Source organism: Aquarana catesbeiana, linkage group LG05, assembly GCF_042186555.1.
Source record: "Aquarana catesbeiana isolate 2022-GZ linkage group LG05, ASM4218655v1, whole genome shotgun sequence".
NCBI classification, from domain to species: domain Eukaryota; kingdom Metazoa; phylum Chordata; class Amphibia; order Anura; family Ranidae; genus Aquarana; species Aquarana catesbeiana.
Window position 1 is genome coordinate 577,962,473 of NC_133328.1, and position 20,711 is coordinate 577,983,183.

The 20,711-nt window shown below is 41.9% G+C and overlaps 1 protein-coding gene across 1 annotated transcript; it reads right to left on the reverse strand.

Moving 5' to 3' along the window:
- Positions 1–1,934: 1,934 nt before the first annotated feature.
- FBXO43 (F-box protein 43) lies at positions 1,935–20,249 on the reverse strand. Its single transcript, XM_073632898.1, is given in 9 exon segments — positions 1,935–2,812; positions 5,317–5,505; positions 6,269–6,371; positions 7,463–7,616; positions 7,619–7,744; positions 7,747–8,175; positions 8,178–8,462; positions 8,465–8,936; positions 19,984–20,249. Coding segments are annotated over 9 exon segments (2,058 nt in total). The 5' UTR covers positions 20,035–20,249; the 3' UTR covers positions 1,935–2,563.
- Between the last annotated feature and the right edge of the window lie 462 nt (positions 20,250–20,711).

Consider the following 20,711-nt stretch of genomic DNA (forward strand, 5'->3'; position numbering starts at 1 on the left):
GCTGCATAAAGGAACGCAGAGGAGACAAGGGCGCCTGTTCCCTGTGGCTTTTATATCCTCTGTGTACTGGCTGCATCGCTCCACCGCCGCCATCTTGCCGAAGACCGGAAGTGGTACTGGACTCTGCTGAGGTCACTTCCTGCTGCAGTCTTTCCACTCCCTCCTCTGGAGGAGGAAGTGATGTCATTCCCTGACTTCAGGAAAATGGCGCAGAGCGCCAGGATGCTGAGCTACACTCAGCAAAGGGAGATATACTCTCCATGCAGAGCTTCTTGCCGCGCGACCCCTGCGAGCGGTCGCTCCGGTCGGCGGACAGACGGCAGCCCTGGCCAGACCGCTGGACGGGTCCCTGTAGCCATTAGAAGGAAAACCACCAACTCCTTCAACTGCACAGCTACCGCACAGGTAAGGAAGGGCAACAGGAAATTTGGCCCCTGAAGTTCTGGGTACACCACTGTAGCCAGGGTTCTTCAGCACTCAGGGGGGCTCTTCTATGGAAAAAAGCACGGTCACCGCACCAGGGTTCCCCCCCCCCCCCAGGAAGATGAGAAACATCCGGCCGGACCCAGCGGCTTCCCAGGCATTTGGTCCGGCTCCCAGGGGGAGACCACCAGCCCCAGGCTTTTAGGTCAACAGAAAAATAACAAACGGTTTCGCTGTGGGGAAACACAATCAAAAACTGAGGAGCATCGGGAGGGGCAGGGGCCTTTAACTTCTTGATTGATTGTGTTTCCTGTCAGGTGGACCAGTCATCTCTCAGGGTGCCGTCCTGGAAGACGACTTGAGAAAAAAACTGTCTGGAGAAGAAACGGTGAGTGCTACCATCAGTCCTGTGTCATGCCAACAGTAAAGCATCCTGAGGCCATTCGTGTATAGGGTTGCTCCTCAGCCAAGGAAGTGGGCTCACTCACAATTTTGCCTAAGAACACAGCCATGAATAAATAATGGTACGAAAAACATCAGAGAGCAACTTCTCCCAACCATCCAAGAACAGCCTGGGTGATGAACAATGCCTTTTCTAGCATGATGGAGCACCTTGCCATAAGGAACAAGTGATAACCAAAATAACCAAGTGGCTTGGGAAACAAACATTGAATGTTTGGGTCCATGGCCAGGAAACTCCCCAGACCTTAATCCCATTGAGAACTTGGTCAATCCCCAAGAAGTTGGTGAAAAAAAGAACAACAAACAAAAAAACACAAATTCTGACAAACTCTAAGCATGGATTATGCAGGAATGGGCTGCCATTAGTCAGGATGTGGCCCAGAAGTTGATTGACAGCATGCCAGGGCAAATTGCAGACGTCTTGAAATAGAAGGGTCAACACTGCAAATATCGACTCTTTGCATATGTCAATAAAAGCCTTTAACACTTATGGTATACTGAAATTACAATTACAAACATTTCATAGTAACATCTAACAAAAAGGTCTAAAAACACTGAAGCAGACTTTTTGAAAATTAAGATTTGTGTCATTCTCAAAACTTTTGTCCAGGGTTGATTGGATGCGCATAAAAATTATGAAAACCACACATCAAATCTGACCCAGTTTACTGCCAGGAAGCGAAAAGCACCCATCCTGAGGAATACCTCTCCATACCCTCAGTTTATACAACCTACTATTTATGTATAGATTTAGTATTTCACAGTTCAAAACAAGCTCTGATGTGAACATCATATGCAATTTGTAAAGCAGTCCTTATCAACTATTTCACTCTAATGTGGACAACCTTGAAGTCACACAAAGGGCCTTTATTAAACTCCCCCCCCCAAAAAAAAAAAAAAACACACACACACACACACACACACACACACACACACACACACACACAAACACAAACACAAACACCACCCAAACAGCAAAAGCTACAATATTCCATAAACAGACACACAAAACCAGATTCCTGTTTATAGTAATAGGTGAAATAATTTCTTGTTTGGTGTGATTTTTCTTGCTTTATTATAAAAAGACATCTCAACTCCTAAGACAAAAAGTGTTGCATTGAAGAGGATGCTCTTATATCAACATCTGTTTGACATCTAAACAAAATGTATTTAAAGGAAGGCAAACAACGAATTGGAAAATTATGTTTTTATGTACAACAGTATGAACTGTACAACAAACAAGTACATATTTAGACACTTTAAACTGCAGGGCACACAGCATTTCAAGCTTCAATTGGTAAATAAAGTTAAAACTGTTGCTAAAACATTTTATTTAAAATAGTGTCTACATAGTAAGAAAAATAAATAAAATAAATTAGAGAAATATAATGTCAGTGTAAACTAATTTGCTTATACACAGAGCAAGGTGGCTCTAAATACTGTTCCAGAACCAGTATATATTTAGATGCAAAATAGAGGCAAGAAGTGCTACAGCTGCAATACATTATTTGTATCACAATAAGGTTTGCCCCATCCGGCGGTGTGTGCAAGGTATAGTGAATTGTTAACTATAGTCACATCAGTGTATAAACAGCAGATGCTGCAAGATACAGTACTAAACGATATAAAAATTTAAAAAACACTGATAAAACAAAAAGGGGATGAAATATGAAAAAATTTAAAGCCTTTTCAAATTGCGCTTACTCTGTGCACTTCCAGGGAGAATATCCTTTTTGTGGATTCTCTTTCCTGACACTGTGCCACATTCTTTCGAGCCATGAAACGTGCACAAGCATAGAATACAGAAGTCAAAGCCACAGTCCTTCCTACTGCACTTGCCTCGCTTCTTTAGAGGCTGATATTTAGCTGGGTACTGGCACTGTGGGCAAGGTTTCAAAGCTTCATCCGTGAACAAAGTTTTGGCAATCTGCAACAAAAGGTTTTATAGTTAGACACAGGTAAGTCATCGTAAAATAGTGAAAATCAAGACTATGTGATGAACTAAAAGACATAAATTAAAATGTCCTTACCCAAAAAAAAAAAAGTAAATATAGTATATTCAAATATAAAAAAAAGTTAAGACACAGGGTTATCTCACAAATTAAATTTTGACTTTAGGTTTCCTATTGATAACATAGGAGCCATTTATATTAAAACACAACCCCTTATTCGCATGATACAATTTGCCTAAATCCTAAACACAGTGATAAAGACATAAAATATTGTGAAAAATAATGCAATGAGTGAATCCACAATTAATTGCTGCCAGCACCCAAAAGTGTTTTCACCTCACTTTTAACAATCATAAACCTTCATAGTAGTGTAGCACAACTAATTAGTAATCATAAAGTGCCAGTGCAAAATGATCTCATACTCTAATATTGTCAGTGTGAATTATATTGATATTTCAAACTGATTGACTATATTGCAGAGTATGAGATATAGTATATGACATAATTTTGCACTGGCACTTTATGATTACTAATTAGTTGTGCTGCACTACTATGAAGGAGATAGATAGATAGATAGATAGATAGATAGATATTAGTTGTCAGTCTACATTGTCAAGAAAAAAATAAAAAACACTGGGGAGACTCAGTAAATTGGTTTAAAGTTGATCCTCTTGGTCCTTCAACACTGCTCACTAACCCAAACAGGTATGCTCCACGTGTTTCCAGACTAGGACTGGAAACATTGAAAGTGAACATGACCATGTGTAAGGCATCAATAGTGCTTATCATGCCTTTTGGTGCCTGCAATTCATTTTTTAGTTTTGAAGACTTAACAGTTAACAAAAGTGTATGGTGCACAATAGAAAAGTTATATACACCAGAGGATATATAAAACCAAAGAGTTAATGAATCAATGTGTGGGGGTAGAGGGAGCTAGTCCACAAAGAATTGAGAGCTAGAAGTCAGACCAGCAATGGAGAGTTTGTAAGAGTCCATTCAGTAGACTGCACTTTTATAGGCAGCTCCACCAGAGACAGGAATGAATGCTACGAAACACACAGGGGGCGCCAGCTAAGTCCATCATAAAAGGTCACTTATTAAAGCCAAATGCAAACTCACATACCACAGTATGCAATACGCTTGTCATGAATCAAAAGTAGGAATCTATCCACCCAGGAAGTTTCTTTCAGTAACAGTCAGCAGTAGAGCTACACGATTCTGGCTAAAATGAGAATCACAATTTTTTTGGCTTAGAATAAAGATCACAATTCTCTCCCTGTAATATCTTCTTTCACATTATATAAAAAAAAAAAAAAAAAAATTATATATTGGGCTAACTTTACTGTTCAGTTTTTTTAATTAATTAAAGTGCATTTTTTCTTAAAATTGCGTTTTAAAAAGCGCTGCGCAAATACGGTGTGACATAAAATATTGCAACAACCACCATTTTAATTCTGCATATATATATATATATATATATATATATATATATATATATATATATATATATATATATATATATATATATATATATATATATATATATATATATATAATTATTATTATATTATATGTTTGGGTGTTCCAAGTAATTTTCTGGCAGAAAATAATGATTTTTACTTGTAAGCAATAAATGTCAGAAAAGGTTTGGTCTTTAAATGGTTAAACATACTTCATTTATCCTTTGATAAAAGAACAAAATGATACTTAGTTTCTACTTATGAGTGTTGTGATAAAACTTGGCAGGCTGCCTGGATTTTTTTTTTCCCCAGCTGTGAGAACTGTCTGCACTTGTTAAAAAGAATTGTGACATGCCGTTTTGAAGATTGGGAAGGGAAAAAGATTGTGATTTTGATTCTTAACGATTAATCGTGCAGCTCTAGCCAGCAGTAGTATCATCAGGAACCAGTGATGTAGCCAACTCTGGAAGTCTGTAAAACCATCCTGGAACCAGGATGTCATTACAAGGGCAGGCTGATAACCATGGTTTTGAATCTGGTTTGACAAAGGAGCCAGTGAGCTCTGAAACCATGGTTCCCAGCCCGCCCCTCGTGATGTCACTTTTGGTTCTGCGTTCCAGGGTGGTTTCACAGACTTCTGATCCGTGGCAAGTGCATTGCATACTGTGGCATAGGAGTTTACTTTTGTCTTTTTTATAAAAGGTATCCTTTAATGCTGCACTTAGCTGGCAGAAGGGGTGTTGCCTCTTGGATCCTAAGCCCAGGCTGTGCATGGGGCCTCGGCTTCTACCCAAGCCAAGCCCTGACCCTGTGCAGTCATTAAACGGTTTCCTTTGCAGTGCTCCAAAACCCCTGTAAATCTTAAGAGGCGCTGGATGCAAACATCAGTAAGCCTTCCCAACACTGATGCTGGTTGTCACCAGCTAAGAGTAAGGATCAGGAGGAAAAGCCAACCCTTTTGAAGACAAAAACGCCAACATGTTTTGTAAATAGGATTTTAGGAAAAGTAGCAAACTGACCTTAATATATTCCTGCCGTTTTCTTCCTGACAGGGGAACAGAGGTAGTCTCTTTTGGTGTCAAAGAACCATCTAACGAGGTAGGTGTATGGAAGACCAGCCTAGCTTGAGCTTGAACGGATTTCAGAGCAGAACGGTTTAATGCTTGTAATCTGGTAGCTGCATCTTCGGAAGAAATCATCCACCCTTGCTTAAATATTAAGATAAAAAATAAAAATACGTTATCCAGGGCTGAAAATGAAGGTTACACTTTCAGAATCAAGAGAGACTCTCACTTACAGACTAAAGAATTCTGCTGACTGCTAGTGCAAGTCCCCAAGTACAATTTCAAGATGATGCTCAGTAACCAAAGAGAAACTTTGTGCAGATTGTAAGCCTTTATAAAAAGTAGGATTTTAGCATGTACATGAGGGTCTCAAAAACTGGTTAGTGTCGATAGGCATGTTGGTGTAGAGAGACTACTTGGGGTAAAAAAAAAAAAAAAAAAAAAAAAAAGAAAATCCCTTTTGGTTTAGATAAACATTTGAACTGAACTAGAGCAGAGAACCAGACAGACATTATGAGGAAAGGAAGTAGTATGCACAATTAGACCCGATAGCCCGAGCGAAAAGGTAAGGGGGAGTCAAGGAAGACTACTCGATCGCTCACAACAGTCCCCAACTGGCGTCATGGACCTACTGTTGAACATCCATTCTGCAAGATGTCGGTCCTAGACAAAGGCACCAATGACTAAATGATTTGCACATGTGCTTTCACTAAAATTCACTTTGCTGATCACTAACTGGACATGTGCAAGTCACATGTCATTGAAAACTGCTAAGCCTAAGAGCTAGATAAATAAATGGTCTTACTCTTAACAGGAGAAAACTTTACAGCTGTAAGACAGAACTATTGATATTGGGGGGGGGGGGGGGGGGGGGACAAAACCAAGAAATAACAAAATTATATGATACCTCTATTTCAGCTCTCATCTTTTTCTGAAATACTTTTCTTCTTTGATTTGCATCCTTGTCTTGAACAATAATTTCCCGCCATGCCTTGCTTACTTTCCAAATACTATGAGAGATACATTAAAAACCCATTTATAGTGTATAAAGTACAGAAGAATATTTTCAAAGTTTATATGTACATTTTTTTGAGTACACAGTTCTTGCTCCTTAGCACCCAGAAGTGTGTGTGTGGTATATATATATATATAATATATATATATATATATATATATATATATATATATTTATATAATAATTCATGGCTCACATAAAGTCCAATGACCATATTCCTTTCCTTGTTACTACAATTAGGGATGGAGGTTTGTCACTGTGGTTTGTGCCAGATCATTTTCTGTTTTTCTCTATTCATGGATTGATTACTATTAAGTGTACCAATAGATGCACCCTTAAAAGTCCCCATGCAATGTTTAATTTATTACAGTTTAATATGGGATGTTGGTGCAGTAACGAGACCTTTGTTTCCACATGCACAATAGTCTAAATGAGGACAGATACACGGATTGTTCAGAAATTCTGCAGGCTGCCATCTAAGGCTTAGTTTTTGTTTTGTTTGCCATGTGCAGTGGTACACAACATAGTGGGTATTCTCACATTTGACTACAAAAGTGGAAAAACACAATATATTTAGTGTTTCAATCATTCCCTTTCCCCCAGTCTTTCCCAGGTCATGCACCACTTTAGTTGCCCACCTCTGTACTCACCATTAATATCTTTTTGTAAGCCAACTCACCAATTAAACACATTTTATATAAGGAAATCTGGACCAGCCATAGACTGTTTGAATCTAGGCCGGTTCAGCAGGAGCAGTTGAGATTTGAACCATGTATGGGCAGGCCAATTGATCAACTTTGGTACAACCAGCCCGTCTGATTTTTCATGTGCTAATCACTGGGTGTTCTCCCGGCCGGGACGGCTCCTCCACCGGAGAACACAATAGCTCTGCAGGAGGGATTCCCCTCCCCCCCCCCCCCCCCCCAACAAGAAAACTGCTCCATCTATGGCCAGCTTTAGGCTTATGAACCCTCTAGTGCTGCACGATAGATTCGATTGAGAAAAGAAAAAAAAGGGGAGGACAGAATATAAAATTTACATACATACATACTTTACTGGTTTAGCCGCAAATTTTCTTGCCATTACCTGCAAATGCTTTCAACATCCAAGACTTTAAAGATAAAATTTAATATGTGGTTCAAGTTTCGGATCTTCAACTCATTCAAAAGGTCTACTTTTTCTAGACCCATTTTCCTGCCGATGAGTCTTGTAAGTACATCTTCTGATGCCAATGAAAAATCAAACTGCCCAGGAGATCCTGCACAGTGGTCTGTTGAGCCCTCTTTCTGGTACTTCTTGTCAATATCTCATGAACAACACGCAGAGCCGGTGTACCCGTTAAATCTTCAACCTTTAAAACAGAATTGTTTGGCAGCCTACAAAGCTTAGTTCATTTTCCTCGTCCACAGATTCTCTTGCTACTTTTGATTTGTATGTTGAACTTAGTATATGTGTTTCACTATAATCTTCCTCAACATCAGACTGTGAGCCTCGCTCCCGCAAAGTGGATAGTCTTCTACATCTATCTAATTTTCGGAGGCGACTTTTGTTAGCAGCGGATTTTGGGGTCTCCTTAGGTTTTTGAATTAGCTCCTGGAAAGAGCCTTCATGATCAGTTAAAGAGTCCTGTGATTTATCAAAACTGAGCGAATGAAAGGCACTATCCTCAGTTATGGAGTTTTCCAAATCACTCACTTGTGCTGCAGTGGGTGTACATAAAGAAAAATGAAAGTTAGCTGCAAGATCGCTAACAGGCGTTTGAAAATCCTCTTTGGCATGAGAAATGAAATTGCAGATCGAGTAGCCGGTATCTCTGGGGTGTTCTCCTCACTAATACTCAGAATGCTGTCATTAGGAGAATCTGATGAAGGTTTAACTGGAGACAGGTTGTCTACCTCTGAGAAAGGATCAGGGCTACATTTAGAATCATCTATGGTGGAAGATCTCTGCTGAGCAAAAGACATCCTCCAGTTTTTACATGAGGTACCAACATCAGGTTCAGCTTTTAAAGTGCTTGTAGCTAAGGGTTTGTAAATGGTTTCTCTAGGAGAATCCAAACGATTAGAAAGTCTTGTCTCAAATCTAGCAAAGTGTTGAGTTTCTTGCTTTTGGAGGTTTCCACTGAACATTCTGATGTTTCAAAGTCAAGGTTTCCACCAGATGTAGCTTTGGCTACAAGTAGTCTACGTCGTAGTGAAAAGTCTTTTTTAACACCACGTGGCGTTTCATAGATTTGATTTAGCCTTTTAGCAACTGTCCCCGTTTCACATTCCCAGATTGCTTCTTTTCTTATAGGAGAGCACAGCAAAGTTGGATCTAGGTTTTCAGAATTCTCATTAGTGGGAGTATTCGTTTCTGCAGAGTCAGTGCTGGTTTCACAGCATCCAGGACTTAAGGCCTTGAGGGATTCATTGTATCCGCTGTCTTGAGATATATATATCCGAGACTCTCTGTAAGCAACATCTTTCTTTGCACCCTGTGCATAACCAACATGGTTTGCAGCAGGACTGTCAAAAACAGCTCTTTTGTAGGCCATGTCCTGTTTCTTTCTTCTGTAAGCCTATAAAACATAGATGGTTAGGAAAGCACTTATGCCAGCAAATCAAATAAGCCAGTTTTCCAAATTTGCATTTATAAAAACTCAACAAAAATGTAATATGGAACAGAATACAAGTTTTCAGGTACATGCACTACAAGTACAGAAACATTCCTGTTGAACAAACACACACACACACTAAACTGAAAATCCCAATGTTAACTGCCTTCTCATTTTAACAAACTAGAAACCAACTCTCCTTGGCAACAGAGAAGAGGAAAGGGGAAGGTTTGTAGTTCAAACCAGAAGGTCAGCCTAGGGTGAGAACACCAAAGATACAGTAGAGAGTTAGCATTGTCAAACCATTACAGCAAATGTGTTACTGGAAGTAGCACCAGCTGAAAATGGAAACAAAACCCAAAAAAGAAAAAAACCTGTGTAGCCACATCTAAGGACTAGCAAGTTGTAAAATGCATACAAAAAAAAATAAATAAGAATTTTTTTACTCATTAAAAGCGGAGTTCTACCCAAAAGTGGAACTTCCACTCATCTGTCTCCCCCCTCTCCCCGGTGCCACACTTGGCACCTTTCGTCGGGGGGGGGGGGGGGTTGCGGGTGGGAGAGGGTAGCGGGCTTGACAGGTACCCCGTCCCCACTCCTGCCGGACCTCGCAGATAAGTGTCCTAATATTAAAAGTCAGCAGCTGCTGGCTTTTAATTTTTGAAGGAGTGGGCAAAAGTCCGCTTTAAATCCTTTTCTTGGATACCATTGAGGGAAGACAGCTTTTTTTGATAAGCAACCAAGGGTTATACTGCCATTACAGGAGAAATGGATGCCAAGCACATAGAAACTGAAGCCAAGACCAGCCATTACCCATGCGTGCAGGACATTGTCCTGTAGAATGACTGGCCAGAAAAAAAAAAAAAAAAAAAAAACCACAACAAAAAACAAACACACAATTTAGTGTACATGAGTACAGCAGTGCACAGCCAGTCACGTTAATGACAGGCTGTACACTACACCTGAGGAAATACAGCTTCAGTTAGCTGAATGAGCTCATTCAGCCTATGTGCAAGAGCCCGTACCGCATTTTTCTGCCTCCATGAGCTCCCAAAACCTCTCCTCCCACCACCTCCTGTTTTTAATAAGTGCACATTAGTTGCAGTTACGTGCACTAGTCCATCATGAGAGCAAGAGAGGGTGACTAGGTCCCTACATATAGTAGGGCCATGGAGAACAAATGTTAAAAATAAATAGGGTATTTGGAAAAGGCCGAGAGCAATTGAAGTAACCGAGTTAAGAATACATACTTCATAGAATTTTTTTTTTTTTTTTAAACAACACAGTTTAGAGTCACTACTGCAGCATAGAAAAAATTAGGTCTCCTGCTATGCCCGACAGGGCTGTGCCAGAGCTGGGTACATCTCAGGACCAGATGGACAGAAATACTAATCATTTGGCATGTAATACAGCACCCTTATATGTATTACTTGTGATTAATGGTACCACAATGTAAAAATGCAGCCTGGCTCTGGGGTCCCCCTAATTTATATTTTATTACAAAAAAGCTGAACTCCAGGCAGATATAAACATAATAGCTAAATGGATTCTAATAGTCAAGACAGGTTTTCCCCACCAGTTTCTATCCCAGTGACAACAGTTACCAGGCCAAATAAAGAGGGTGAATCTCCTAGTGAGGACAGCGAGCAACAATTTAAAAAGCAGACAGGGGCTGCATACATACATACATACATACACACACTCTCCCTCACATTTTTGTAAATATTTTATTATATCTTCATGTGACAACACTGAAGAAATGACACTTTGTTACAATGTAAAGTAGTGAGTGTACAGCTTGTATAACAGTGTACATTTGCTGTCCCCTCAAAATAACTCAACACACAGCCATTAATGTCTAAACCGCTGGCAACAAAAGTGAGTACACCCCTAAGTGAAAATGTCCAAATTGGGCCCAAAGTGTCAATATTGTGTGTGGCCACCATTATTTTCCAGCACTGCCTTAAAGCGGAGTTCCACCCAAAAGTGGAACTTCCGCTTTAAGTACTGGTGACCCCCTGACATACCACATTGGGGGGGGGCCATCTAGTTTTCACAGGTACCCAGCTCCCACTTCCTCTCCTGGTGCCGAGCGGAAGTTCACCTCTCCCCCTCCCTCCCTCCAATCTTCTGGTACACGTCACAGGTCCCAGAAGATTGCCCAGCCATTCACAATGCGCACCCGGGCGCCCACATTTGCAATGCCGGCGCCGAAAGAGGAGAGAAGCAAGGCTTCGGGTAGCCGCATCACCGGACAGGTGAGTGTGTTTAAAAGTCAGCAGCTACACTTTTTGTAGCTGCTGACTTTTAAATGGGTGGAACTCCGCTTTAACCCTCTTGGGCATGAAGATCATCAGAGCTTCACAGGTTGCCACTGGAGTCCTCTTCCACTCCTCCATGATGCCATCACAGACCTGATGGATGTTAGAGACCTTGCGCTCCTCCACCTTCTGTTTGAGGATGCTTCACAGGCTTTAGGTCTGGAGACATGCTTGGCCAGTCCATCACCTTTACCCTCAGCTTTCTTAGCAAGGCATTGGTCGTCTTGGAGGTGTGTTTGGGGTCATCATGTTCGGAGACTGGGCCGCAGGGCAGTATCCTAAGGGAGTGAATCATGCTCTGCTTCAGAATGTCACAGTACATGTTGGCATTCATGGTTCCCTCAATGAACTGTAGCTCCCCAGTGCCGGCAGCACTCATGCATCCCCAGACCATGACACTCCCACCACCATGCTTGACTGTAAGCAAGACACACTTGTCTTTGTACTCCTCACCTGGTTGCCGCCAGACACGCTTAACACCATCTGAACCATGTCCTTAGTCAGTTTGTCTTCAGATAACTGTTTGTAGGCTCTCTTGTGCATCATCTTTAAAAGAGGCTTCCTTCTGGGACGACAGCCATGCAGAACAATTTGATGCAGTGTGCAGCGTATGGTCTGAGCACTGACAGGCTGACACCCTACCTAATCTCTTTAAACCCAAACACCTTTGAATTACACAGGTTCTGAGGCTAATTAAAATGCAGATAAGGCCCCAAGTTTACCACCTTAATCAGCCACAGAACCTGTGTAATTAATATATATTTGGGTTTAAAGGGATAAGGTGGCAACCCTACCCCCCACACCCCCCCCTTTAACCTCTGCAGCAATGCTGGCAGCACTCATACGTCTATCTCCCAAAGACAACCTCTGGATATGACGCTGAGCACGTGCACTCAACTTCTTTGGTCGACCATAGTGAGGCCTGTTCTGAGTGGAACCTGTCCTGTTAAACCGCTGTATGGTCTTGGCCACTGTGCTGCACCTCAGTTTCAAGGTCTTGGCAATCTTCTTATAGCCTAGGCCATTTTTATGTAGAGCAAACAATTCTTTTTTTCAGATCCTCAGAGTTCTTTACCATGAGGTGAAATGTTGAACTTCCAGTGACCAGTATGAGAGAGTGAGCGATAACACCAAATTTAACACACACCTGCTCCCCATTCACACCTGAGACCTTGTAACACTAACGAGTCACATTACACCAGGGAGGGAAAATGGCTAATTGGGCCCAATTTGGACATTTTCACTTAGGGGTGTACTCGCTTTTGTTGCCAGCGGTTTAGACATTAATGGCTGTGTGTTGAGTTATTTTGAGGGGACAGCAAATCTACACTGTTATACAAGCTGTACACTCACTACTCTACATTGTAGCAAAGTGTCATTTCTTCAGTGTTGTCACATGAAAAGATAAAAATGTGAGGGTGCACTCACTTTTGTGAAAATATATAGATTTTTTGTTTTTATGATTCTGTACCTATGTTGGCCACATTTACTCCCAAGTCTTCAGTTGCCTGTGTGTGTGTATGTGTGTATGTGTGTATGTGTGTATGTGTATATATATATATATATATATATATATATATATATATATATATATATATATATATATATATATATATATATATATATATATATATATATATATATATATACACACACATATACATATACATACATACAGTCATTGGCAACTGAAGACTTGGGAGTAAATGTGGCCAACATAGGTACAGAATCATAAAAAACAAAAAATCTATTTCAACTATGTGCTTTTTTTTTTGCAGTGGCTTGAACTGCCGCAAGCCAAGGTGTAGGAGCATTAGCAGCCTGTTCTGCCTCTATGTGGCCTGCTGGATGTACACACAAGAGAAAAAGCAAGAGACAATTTTGTTACATTTCAGTCAACCTTAAAATTCCACTATAGCAAAAATTACTGTTATTTGGTAGCTGTATGAAGCCAATCATTGTATTTATTATGATTTTATCCCCACAATAAACCAAGCTGTCCAGAATATTTTTTTTCCCTTTCAAAATGGTTGTTTTTTTTATAGGGCAAGGAATAGAAGGAAAAAAAAAAATTACACAGGATCTCTGGTAATATCAACAATCCCAATGAGATCTGTGCCCATCTAAAGCTAGCCAAATAGAGAGTGAATTTCAGACTGTTCCCAGTGAACCTGTAAGCACTCAGCACCCTTCTGTTTGAATTTTTGGAGCTGAAAAATCAAAGAAACTTGGCAGAAAATTGTTAAATATATAGTGGCTGCATCCAGTAAGATGCAGGCGCTGTTCGGGTGTTCTGACAGACGAAGTAGGTCATGTGTAAATGCCAAACCTTTAGTGTTTTAGAATAAACACGCATGTAGGACACAGGGGCAGATCCAGGGGGGGCAATTTGGCAATTTCCACCCCCAAGAAATCTGTTGCAGGCCGGGCGGGTGAGCTCCGCGGGCGGCTCCACCGCGGGAGGATAAAAGAGCGGACGGCTCCACGGGAGTGCCGGGCAGCTCCGTTTGAGGGCGGGCAGGCAGGTGGGAGAGAGAGCGGATTGGCCGGGCGGCTAGCGTGGGCAGCAGGGAGATTACATTATCTCTCTGCGACAAGGAGACAAGCAAAACACCACCTTACCTGGCACGTGACAATCCACATCTGGTGGCAAGTGACAATCCGCATCTAGTGGCAGATGATGACGTGGCAAGTGACAATCCGCATCTAGTGGCACATGGCAAGTGACAATCCGCAATGTGTGGCAGCTGACGTAGCAAGTGACAATCCACAACATGTGGCAGGTGTTAATCTGCATCTGGTGGCAGGCAAGTGACAATCCACAAAATGTGGCAGGCGATCGTGGCAAGTGACACGCTCGGGGTTCCCACTGATTCTGCATTATGGCGAGTTAAATGATTTCATTTTATATTACAATGTATTAATAGAAATAATGCGCTTCAATCATCCAGACACCATAAGAACCATGGTGCCGGGATGATTAAAGCACAAACAACAGCCATTTCCCCGATAAATTGTCCGCAAAAAAAGCGTATTTTCTGGCAGTGCCCCTCCCGAGACTAGGCTCTGGATCCGCCCCTGGTAGGACATACAGCTATTCACTTATATGCCTGTACAAGCTACCAATTGCTCCCTCTGCACAAAAAATAAACTAAAAAAAAAAAAAAAAAAAACAACCCAACTCAGAAATTTTACGCTAGGCAGATTTATGCCTCAAGAAGTCTTTGTGCATGTAGCCTAACGCACATTTGAACAGCACCATTTCTGAATGAAAAAGACAGCATCTGTATATGAGCCCTATACATGGTAACTTTCCAGCACCCTCAACTCTTGTCCATTGAGCTGAATTGAAATTGAGAGTGACTGCAGACAGAAATTAGCGGTTTCAATCAACAGCAAGGAGGCCGGATCAAAAGCGGCATCAATCATACCTGCTGGAAAATCCAATAGTTTGAGAAAAATCACCGTACTTAGGCTTTTTTGGCCCCAATAACCGTTATCGAAACTGACTTCATAGCCCACATCGGATAGAGTTGGAAGGATTAGACTCCGTATATTTTTATCGTGGTCTTTTTTCTGTGCTGTTAGATTCTCAAATGTTTAGAGCGGTTGTCAGAACAAGAGGTAAGGGGAAATCTTCCAATGGGGACACCATGTTGCGGGAACAACTGTCCAAGAGTGGAATTTCCATCACTTTGGGAAATCTCCAGGAATTCTCTTGAGGTTATAGGGTAGAAAGTGAAGGGATCTGTCATGGATAATACACTGATGACAAAACAAAACAAAAAAAAAAAATAAAAAAAAATAAATAAAAACAACTGATGGCAGGGTTTTTTTTTTTTACAACTAAAAAGTCAAAAAAACTTTTAGTCTTGGATGGAGAAAATGGAGTATTACCCGTGATACTTTTTTTTTTATTTGCACTAAGATAATTTTTCAGGACGAGCTTTTCGGTGTATGTAAAATTTTTCAAGGTCTAACCAGCACGTACTGCTTGGACCTTGAAGAATGGGACATACCCCGAAAAGCTCGTCCTAAAAAAAATAAATAAAAATTATATGTTAGTGCAAATGAAAAAAGTATCATGGACAGTACTCAATTTTCTCTGTCACAATTGCACTAATACGGCTACAATCACCTTTAGTTTTGGATGGGGGGGGGGGGTAAAAAAACTGTGATTTTATTGCGATCTGTGAGATCCAGGCTATTTGTCCAGCTCATCATCAAAAGTGAAAGAAAATCCCAAATATTTGGTTGTTAGAACAGGAAGAGGAGAAATCATCCAATGGGAACACTAGTTCTGGTGACAACCAGGGATTCCCACATTTTGGGGAATTTCCTCTCACTTCCTGTTGTGGCTATGGAAAGTAAAGAGGAACCGCCAATGGGACATAAAAAAAAAAAAAAAACAAAACACAAACCTGACAGGTGTTATGGATCTCCTTTAGGCCCCCTTCACACAGGTGCCTCCGCCTGAGGGACTCTGCTTGCTCAGTAGGGGGATCGCTCCACTGAGCAGGCGGATGACAGGTTTGTGTCTGCTCACTGTGTGGAGCAGAGATGGACCCAGTCCTGCTCTCTCCTATTGGGAAATCAGGTGAAAATGGACCGCCTGTACGTTTTCATCCAATCGACAGGTGGAAAATAGGGTCACCATCCAACTGGATTTTGCGGACGGGATCGGATCGTGGAGAATATGTCACCGCTGACATCCGCTGCTCCATAGGGGAGGGAGAGTGCGAGGTCCAATCAGGTCCACCTGAAAAACTGACCGGAGGACCTGATTAGACAGCCTATGTGAAAGGGGCCTTTATTCTGTCCAAAAAAGGAGGGATAAAAAATAGTTCCATTATAAAACTTCCCCCTACTCTACCCAAAAATATATATATATTTATTAACTGCTTGCCGACCAGTCGCCGCAGTTTTACTGCGGCAGAATGGCACAGCTGGGCGAAACGTTACCTTACGTCGATTTGCCTTTTGGCCACTAGGGGTGCGAGCGCCCGCAGCGTGTGACCTAAGCCGATGCGAGTGCCCGGCGGGCTCAATGAACACCGGGCACCCGCGATTGCTCGTGACAGAGTGAGAACCCGGATCTGTGTGTGTAAATACACAGATCCCGGTTCTTTCAGGGGAGTAGAGACAGATCGAGTGTTCTTACTAAGGCCCCTTTCACATGGGGCTGTGCGTATTTAGCCATCCGCTTGCTCAGCAGGGATTGCTCCGTTGATCCTTCCTGAGCCGGTGGATGACAAGTCCGTGTCTGCACTCTATGCAGGGACGGACCTGTCAGAGAGTCCGCTCTCCCCTATGGGAGGGGAAATTGGATGATTACAGACCGCCTGTCTGTTTTCATCTAATCCGATAGAGGGTTTCCATCCGTCTGGATTTTGCAGAGCAGATCGGATGTCAGCGGACATGTCACCGCTGACATCCTTTGCTCTATAGAGCTGTATGAAGTGACCGTTCAGATCCACCTAAAAAACTGACAGGCGGATCTGAACGGTCCGCGCATGTGAAAGGGGCCCAAGTATGAAAATCTCTCTCTCTCTCTCTCCCTCTCCCTCTCTCTCTCCCCCCTAAACAGTCCCATCCCCCTACAGTTAGAACACACACTAGGTAACACAGTTAACCCCTTGATCACTCCCTAGTGTTAACCCCTTCCCTGCCAGTGACATTTATACAGTAATCCGTGCATTTTTATAGCACTGATCGCAGCATAAATGTCACTGATCCCAAGAATGTGTCAAAAGTGTCCAATTTGTCCGCCGCAATATCGCAGTCCCGATTAAAAATAAATAATTTTTGCAGATCGCCGCCATTACTAGTAAAAAAAAAAAAAAAAAAAAAAAACCCATAAATCTATCCCCTATTTTGTAGACGCTATAACTTTTGTGCAAACCAATCAATATACGCTTACTGCGATCTTATTTACCAAGAATATGTAGAATATTTATCGGCCTAAACTGAGGAAAAAATAAAAACCGCAGAGGCGATCAAATACCACCAAAAGAAAGCTCTATTTGTGGGGGAAGAAAAAAAAAAAAAAGGATGGATGTCAATTTTGTTTGGGTACAGCGTTGCACAATTGTCAGTTAAAGCAACGCAGTGCTGTATCGCAAAAAATGGCCTGGTCATTGAACAGCCAAATCATCTGGGGCTGAAGTGGTTAACCACTTCGCACCCGCGCTATAGCCGAAAGACAGCTGCAGCGTGGACGCTAACTGCCCGAAGGCCGTCCCTGGACGTCCTGCTGTTTACTTCCACAATGCGCGCATCGGGGAAGTTCTGTGCTGGCCGTGTGCCTTGGACACAGCCAGTCACAGATCGCCGTAAACAGCCAATCACAGCGGCCGTTTACAGTGCAATCGGGGGTGCCAATGAGAGATGATCTCATATGTAAACATATGAGATCATCTCTCATCGCCGGCTCTCCCTTCTCACACAGAGACAGTGTGTGAGGAGGGAGAGCGAACCGCTGCAGCCTGAGTGTCAGAGAAAAAAAAAAAAAAAAAAAAAAAAAAAAAAAAAAAAAAGTAAACACAGTACATATCAGTACCATCTGTCCCCAGTGCCACATATCAGTGCCATCTGTCACCAGCGCCACATCAGTGTCACATGTCATTGTCCTGGTGCTCCAGGGCCTTCAAAAGTGTAATAGGTAGTCAACAAGTTAGATGTGCAATTTATGCTCCTAGAACACCTGATGGTGCTCCCTGCATGTTGGGCCTCTATGTGGCCAGACAGTGAAAAAGTCCCACACATGTGGTATTGTAATACTCAGGAGGAGTAGCAGAATATATTTTGGGGCGTTATTTGTGGTATACACATGCCATGTGAGAGAAATAACCTATTACAATGACAATTTTGTGGGAAAAAAAAAAAAAATAATAATATCTTCATTTTGTAAAGAATTGTGGGAAAAAAAATTACATCAAAAACCTCACCATGCATCTTACTAAATACCTTGGAATGTCTACTTTAAAAAAAAAAAAAAAAAAAGGGGTCATTTGTACTTTCCTGGCTTGTTCGGGTCACAAGAAATGAGAGGCCACCAGTACATCAGGTGTGATCAATTTTTTATGATTTGCACCACAGCTTGTAGACTAACTTTCACACGGACCAAATAATATCCACTAATTTGGGTTATTTTTACCAAAGATATGTAGCAGTATAAATTGTGGCCAAAATTTATGAAGAAAAAAAAAATAATAAATTTGCAAAATTTTATCACAGAAACTAAGAAAAATTTGTTTTTTTTTCAAAATTTTCGGTCTTTTTTAATTTATAGCGCAAAAAATAAAAAACCCAGAGGTGATCAAATACCACCAAAAGAAAGCTCTATTTGTATGAAAAAAAAAGGACAAAAAATTTATTTGGGTACAGTATTACATGACTGAGTAATTGTCATTCAAAGTGTGAGAGCGCTGAAAGCTGAAAATTGGTCTGGGCAGGAGGGGGGTGTAAGTGCCCAGTAGGCAAGTGGTTAATAATAATAAAACAGTGTGATGCACCATTACAATGCATCAGCACTACTCCCTACACAGTGCACACCAGCAGCTGCTGTAAAACTAGGCTTTTGGTGCAAATGAACCCTAAAAACAAATAAATTGAGCATCAAACTCATGGTTGGCAGACTCCTTGTTTCGGGGCTTGTTCACACCATATAGGTGCGTCTGAACACGTGCAGGTCTTTATGGTGTTTCCATTAGCCTATTAATTTCAATGAGCTGCTAAACATGCAAAAAAAAAAAAAAATATATGACGGGCACGATTTATTTTTTTTTAATATGCCAGACAGATTTTCATGCAGCATGATGTGGCATACAACACTGCAATGCAATGGGTTGTGCGGCATCGTGCTGAATAAATTGCACTGTATCAACGCATGACACACCACCAGCTTATCTCCCTCTCTCAAGCATGTAGTAATGAATTTTTGCTACGATTTGTGGTTTAATCCACCCATTAACAAATTGGCAAAAAAAATAAAAATAAAACAAAACCAAGAAAAAATGCATCAAACACGTGTGCAAAAACGCAAAACAAAAAGCAAACTGCATAGGTGTGAACCGAGCATAAGAAAAACCTACACCTGGTTCACGCTGACATGGTGGGGGATTTGCAGCGATTCCCACATCGCGTCAGAATCGCACGCTGGTCAGGCGAACCCCCTAAAAACGGTTTGCAAAAGGTAGCCCGATTGACATAACCGGATCGCAGACGTACAAACACCCATGCAATCTGATTTCAGTGCGGCAAGAAAACAAATGCATTCACCTTTATCGCACGGTGCAATTTGAGCCGTACAAAATGAATGGGCTCAAGTTGCACTGCAAAGAATTGCATGCGATTTGAACAGGAATGCAGTGCGATTCTTATGCGGTTCTCAGCACTGCGCCAGTGTAAACCAAAGTGAATGGAGATAAAATAATTATATATCCCGTCTACAGGAGACCAGAGGAAACCCCCCATCACACAGAGACCCCCAGCTATAGCACCCCTTGCCAATTGTACCCCCTGCCAGCTATGACACCCCTCATTCCCCCCCATGTCGTCTTCTTCCTAGCCCAGCTATTGCACCCCTTACCAGTTAACCCCCCATTGCACCCCTCTAATGACCCCCTAAGATGGCACCCCGACCCAGCTATGACCCCCCTTTGCCAGTCCCCCTCATCTCCTCCAGTCACCTTCAGTCCTTGTAGGAAGCTCCAGCATCCAGACTCATAATTCGGGTCCATAGAGCCGAGTGTAGAGCACTGAGGAGAGGACAGCCTGCTATCACCCCCGCCCGGGCACACACTTCTTTATTATTATTATTCTACTCATTACACGGAGGTTGCTGGTTTTCCTATGGCAACGCCAATCCCCGGGCTCAGCTGCTCTCTATGGGAACCGGCGTCCCCCAGCCACACTTTCCCTCACTGACATTCGAATCCCCCGCCTAAAACCAACTGTCACCTGCACGGGAAGAAAGCGCGCTCCCTTCCCTTCCCTCACACATGAACGAGCGCCTCAGATGCGGTGAGCGTGCACGAGAGTTCACGAGCTCGGTCCGTGCTCTTGAAGGGTGTACGGTGCGGGGTCATGTTATGTCATGACAGGGACTTGGAAATATCCCCTGTATAAAACAGTGACACATTCCACAATAAAGTACTCCAGTGTCCTGACTTCACAAGTAACATTTCAGGTTCTAGTCACAGCGTTTTGATGCAGTGTGCGTCCAAAAAAAAAAAAATAATCACTTTATTGAAAATAAAAGTACATTCAGTCCTCTTCTCAGGATACACCAGGACAGGGAACAAGGCGTTTTTTTTCTCCATCTCTATGGTTCAGTGTGAAAGCACTTGGGCTTTCACATTGGAGCGTCAGGACAGGCGCCATTTTAGTGCAAAAAATAAAAAACCCAATGTTGATC